Source organism: Hyaena hyaena, unplaced genomic scaffold (assembly GCF_003009895.1).
Source record: "Hyaena hyaena isolate Hyena2069 unplaced genomic scaffold, ASM300989v1 scaffold_2828, whole genome shotgun sequence".
NCBI classification, from domain to species: Eukaryota; Metazoa; Chordata; class Mammalia; order Carnivora; family Hyaenidae; genus Hyaena; species Hyaena hyaena.
The window spans coordinates 1-5,813 of NW_024083476.1; the positions used below are offsets into that span (position 1 = coordinate 1).

The following is a 5,813-nucleotide window of genomic DNA, read 5'->3' on the forward strand; positions in this document are numbered from 1 at the left end:
ACTCTCTCCTTTTCCCCTCTCACTCCCCGTAGAGGGTAGAGGGGGATCGCCTCCCACCCTGGAGTCTCCGATCCCGGCCCGATTTTATCTTCCCCGGTTCGCACTCACGTTAGAAGGCTCTCTCAGTGGATTCTGCATCTTTTTTCTCCCAATCTCTCAGGTTTTGTAAGGTTTCCAATGTCTTCGGATCTTTTCTGTGTGATGTATGGGCGCGAGTGCAAGTACGGAGCTCCTTACTTCTCCGCCATCTTGCCCTCTCCCTCCTCACTGATTTATTTTTTAAAATTTTTATGTAGGTGTTGCTGGATAGAGAGAAGTGCTTAACTAAAGCCAGAGAATATTTTAAGTAATAAAAAAAAAAAGTTATTTGTAAACAACAGACACCAGCCTAACAATGTAAACCTAGAAATTCAGGACCCTGAGGCAAAAATCTCCAAAATCCCTGTCCCATAATATCATCTCTCCTTCCCACCTGGATCTCTCCCTTACATGCTGAGACTACAAAGGAAATTAGACCAGGTCCCTGAGCTTCAGGAGGGCTAGAAATAAAAACAAGTAATTGTAAGACAGTGGAGTAAGAACTATAAAATCTACATACAAAATGCTATAAGTTCCCATGGGAAGGGACAATCCTTTCTGTCCATGGAGTCAGAGACAGCTCCTCAAAGGAGGCCCCTGACTTGGAGGGATGACAAAGCTTTCAGCTGGTTTCTCAAGTGTCAACTTTGTGCCTTTGTGCCTGTAAAGGAAAAGCTCTTTCTGTGCTTCTCCCTGCTGGGACCAGATATGGGACAGAGTGAGGGCAGTTCACCAAGCAATCCTCAGATTCTCTGGATACTGGCAGTTCAGACACTCTTTACATATAGATAGCATCAGATCCCACAGGTTAAGGGCTTAGTCCCATAAGACTGCCCGCCCCCACACTGACTTCAGATGCCTGTCACAAATTCAGGTTACAGCCTGTGTTTCTAACCAAGCATTTTAATTAATTTAATTTAATTTAATTTATTATTTATTATTTATTTGCTTTTGAGGTGGGGGGAGTGTGCACACAAGGGTAGGAGCAGAGGAAGAGGGAGAGAAAAAATCTTAAAGAAGGCTTATACTCAGCACAGAGCCCCACATGGGGCTCCATCACAGGGCCATGAGATCACAACTTGAGCTGAAATCAAGAATCAGTCACTTTACCAACTTAGCCACACAGTCACCTCATGAGGAACCACCTTTAGAATGAAGGTCCCCATGACCGTTTCCTTGAAGTTGTTAGAGTGGCTCCTAGAACTCTGGAAAACACTTTACTTACTAGATTACTGGATTATTAGAAAAGGGTATAACTCCAAACTCCACACCCGAAAAACAAACAACCCAGTGAAGAAATGGGCAGAAGATATGAACAGACACTTCTCCAAAGAGGACATCCAGATGGCCAACAGACACATGAAACGATGTTCAGCATCCCTCCTCATCAGGGAAATACAAATCAAAACCACACTGAGATACCACCTCACGCCAGTCAGAGTGGCTAAAATGAGCAAATCGGAAGACTCTAGATGCTGGCGAGGATGGGGAAGAACGGGCACGCTCCTACACTGTTGGTGGGAATGTAAACTGGTGCAGCCCCTCTGGGAAACAGTGTGGAGGTTCCTCAAAAGTTAAAAATAGAACTCCCCTATGACCCAGAAATAGCACTGTTAGGAATTTACCTAAGGGACACAGGAGTGCTGATGCATAGGAACACATGTACCCCAATGTTCATAGCAGCACTCTCAACAATAGCCAAAACATGGAAAGAGCCTAAGTGTCCATCAAAGGACAAATGGATCAAGAAGATGTGGTTTATCTATACGATGGAATACTCCATGGCAATGAGAAAGAATAAAATCTGGCCAATTGTAGCGACATGGATAGAACTTGAGGGTGTTATGCTGAGCGAAGTAAGTCAGGCAGAGAAGGACAAATACTATATGTTTGCAGGTATAGGAGGATTTGGAGGAACATAACGGAGGACCGTCGGGGAGAAGAAGGGGGAAATAGTGGGGGAGAGGGAGAGAGGTAAACCATGAGAGACTCTTGAATACTGAGGACAAACAGAACTGACGGGTGTGTGGGGGAGAGGGGGGAGATGGGCATGGAGGAGGGCACTTGTGGGGATGAGCACTGGGTGTTATATGGAAGCCAACTTGACAATAAACTATTTAAAAAAAAGAAAAACAGAAATACATAAAAATAATAATTCCTATGTGATTAATTTTTCTTCATACCTTTGGGCTTATTCCAAATTTTCTGGTACATACATATACTCACAATAAAAAAAAAGAGAGGTAATATTTTAAAAAGGAATGTAGAATTTGCAGAGAGACACTGACTACAAGTTTGGACAAGTTATTGATCATATGACTTCCAGCTTCCTCACATTTATGAATGTTAATTATTCCTTCCTAATAAAATTGTGATATAAATTAAAAGAAAAGAAAAGTTTGTAAAAGATTTAACATAGGCGCGCCTGGGTGGCTCAGTCGGTTAAGCGTCTGACTTTGGCTCAGGTCATGATCTCACGGTTCGTGGGTTCGAGCCCCCCCTCGGGCTCTGTGTTGACAACCAGCTCAGAGTATGAAGCCTCCTTCACATTCTGTATCTCCCTCTCTCTCTGACCCTCCCCTGCTCACGCTGTCACTCTCTCTCTCTCTCTCGATATCTCAGAAATAAATAAAAACATTAAGAAATTTTAAAGAAAGATTAAACATAAAAGGCCTGTAAGTATTGTTAGTTCTTGGGGCACCTGGGCAGCTCAGTCAAATATGCGACTTTGGCTCAGGTCATTATCTCATAGTTGGTGGGTTCAAGCTCCGCATCAGGCTCTGTGCTGACAGCCCAGAACCTGGAGCCTGTTTCAGATTCTGTGTCTCCCTCTCTCTCTCTCTTCCCCTGCCCTGATCATACTCTGACCCTCTCTGTCTCTCGAAAATGAATAAATGTTTAAAAAAATATTTTTAAAGAAATGTTAGTTCTCTTCCCACCTGCTTCTTAATCTTGACAACATCGTAATTTTGATATTATCCAAACTCCACCTTGTCTGACATACTGTCAAACTGGCTGTTTCTTATACTTGAAATTTATTTTCAGAAATAGTTCATCTTTCATTTTCTGAAAACATAGTCTCCATTCTAAGAGACTTACCTCACTCCGAGAGTAGAAGCCAGCTTGAAAAAGAGTCTCATTATGGTAGCACAAACTCCCTCTCACCCGCTCCCTGGAAAGGCTGGGCCAGATTCTCTTACTCAATTTCCAGTAAGTATGGAAAATATTCCTGTAAGGACGTTTTCATAACTAAACCTGGCACTCATTTTATACAACAGTTAAATAAGTTTATGTATATAAGGCATTCAGCTCAGCACATGCAAATTGAAGTGTTCAGTAAATGTTAGCTTTAACTAGTATATAATTACTAGCGGTAGCAATAAATGTCTTCTGGGATCTCAGTAGCCAATTATTCTGGAGTATTAGTGGCCGGTTCTCCTGGCTTTTTCTTTTGTGCATTAAAGATGTTACTCTCAATAGAATGAAACAAAAACCTGATTCAACAAATGGGCTAAAGATTTAAATAAACATTTCTTCAACATTTCTTCAAGAGAGATATATGAAGACAAATAGGCACATGAAAAGATGCTCACCATCACTAATCATTAGGGAAGTGAAAATCAAAAGTACATGAACTATCACCTCAACCTATTAGGGTGACTATTCTAGAAATTTTTAAAAATGTAAACATATAAGTAATAAAATAAACAGAAAATAACAAAATGTTAAAGATGTGAAGAAATTGGAAATCTTGTACCTTTTTGCTGAGAATGTTAAATTATGTGCTGTGTACTGTGGAAAAAGGCATGGCAATTTCTCATACTCCAAAGAACTGAAAGTAGGATCTTGAAGAAATATTTATATACCCATGTTTCGTACAGCATTATTCACAAAAGCCAAACATTAGAAGCAACCTAAGTGTCTATGCATGGATGGATGAAAAAGCAAAATACAGTTTTTGCTACACAATGGATGTTTTTCAGCCTCAAAAAGGAATGAGATTCTGACAAATGGTACAAGGTGGATAAACTTTGGGAATATTATCCTAAGTAAAATTAGCTAGTCAAAAAAGGACAAATATTGTATGATTCCATTCATATGAGGGACCTAGTGTAGACAAATTCGTAGAGACAGGAAGTAGAAAGGGGTAAGGGAAAGGGGCAATAATCTCATTGTAGGAAGATGGAGAAGTTTTAGACATGGATGTTGGTGGTGGCTGCACAACAATGAGAATGTACTTAATGCCACTGAACTGGACACTTAAAAATGGTGAAAATGGTAAATTTTATGTTATGTGTATTTTACCTCAATTGTTTTCAAAGTCTTCTCTCTCCTATGCCTGCAGGGAACCCCCTCCTCCCCACCCCCGTCCATTGTAAGACACTATGGCCCTGACCACAGAGTTGGGAACACAGATACAACTGAGAGAGGTGGCAGGGATCCCCCTGAAGGCTAGCACTGTGGACAACTGGAGCCAGATCCAGAACTTTGAGGCCAAGCCAGATGATCTCCTCATCTGTACCTACCCTAAATCAGGTGACTGGGTGAAGGGACCACCGAACTTCAGCCTGTGGAGTCAGAAAGGGATGTTCACATCAGTTAGGATCTCCCCTGATACAGTGTTTGCACTCACTCATTCAAGGAAAGCTGCTCCTACTCACTATTCCTTGACGAGGCAGCCTCGGGATGCTTAGTGTCCCTGAGATTATCAGGGTCAAGCATAATGGCTTTAGAGCCATAAAGCTATAAAGCCAGGTGTTAGAGCCTGCTGTGCTCTATCATGGACTGCTCTTGGGTAACAGCGTCATGTAGCTTTGGCTCTGCTGCTCTTTCTGTCCATAGAGACTTTGTGGGGCTTTCCCGCATGGACGTTCAGGACAGGATCCTAACCGGAGGGGAGACTGAACCAAGTACCATCAGTTTCCACATCCCCTTTTTCACCCAAGACACTTAAGACAGATTGTCTAACCAGTTTCTGTGTCTTGCCCTTTCTGTTTGGGTCCCAGGGACCACGTGGATTCAGGAAATTGTGGACATGATTGAGCAGAATGGAGATGTGGAGAAATGTCAGAAAGCCATTATTCAACACCGCCATCCTTTCATCGAGTGGGCTCGCCCACCCCAGCCTTCTGGCGAGAGTTCCCCCTTACCTCTCTGGTTCCATTCTTTCTCTTCTTTTAAGATTTTCTTTTTCCTTTTCTTTTTTCTTTTGGAGCAGTGTTAGGTTTACAACAGGGTAGAGTCACAGAGATTTCCCACACATGCATAGCCTTCTCCATTATCAATATCTACCCCCTCCCCCAGATGATGCATTTGGTTCAATTGATGAACCTACACTGACACATTATAATCACCCAAAGCCCATCATTCACATTAGGATTTGCTCTAGATGTTGTATAATCTATGAGTTTGGGCCAAAGTATAATGAACTGGATCCAGCACTATAATACCACACAGATATAGCTTCACTGCCCTAAAAATCCTCTGTGTTCCACTTGTTCGTCCCACCCTCACTCCCCAACTTCCATCAACCATTAATCTGTTTACTGTCTCCACAGTTTTACCTTTTCCAGAATATCATATAGTTGGAATCGTACAGTATGTAGCCTTTTCAGACTGGCTTGTCTCATTCAGTAATGTGCATTTAAGTGTCCTCCATGTCTTTTCATGGATTGATAGCTCATTTCTTTTCAGTGCTGACTAATATTCCATTGCTTAAATGTACCACAGTGAAT

General features: G+C 41.9%; 1 protein-coding gene across 1 annotated transcript; it reads left to right on the plus strand.

Annotated features, from left to right (window-relative positions):
- Window positions 1–4,424: 4,424 nt before the first annotated feature.
- On the plus strand, window positions 4,425–5,210 carry LOC120227697 (sulfotransferase 1C2-like; the record flags this gene model as incomplete). The annotated part of the gene is made up of 2 exons (XM_039225755.1): window positions 4,425–4,614; window positions 5,085–5,210. Coding segments are annotated over exons 1-2 (277 nt in total), but the record flags the coding sequence as incomplete, so codon positions are not given.
- Window positions 5,211–5,813: the final 603 nt, after the last annotated feature.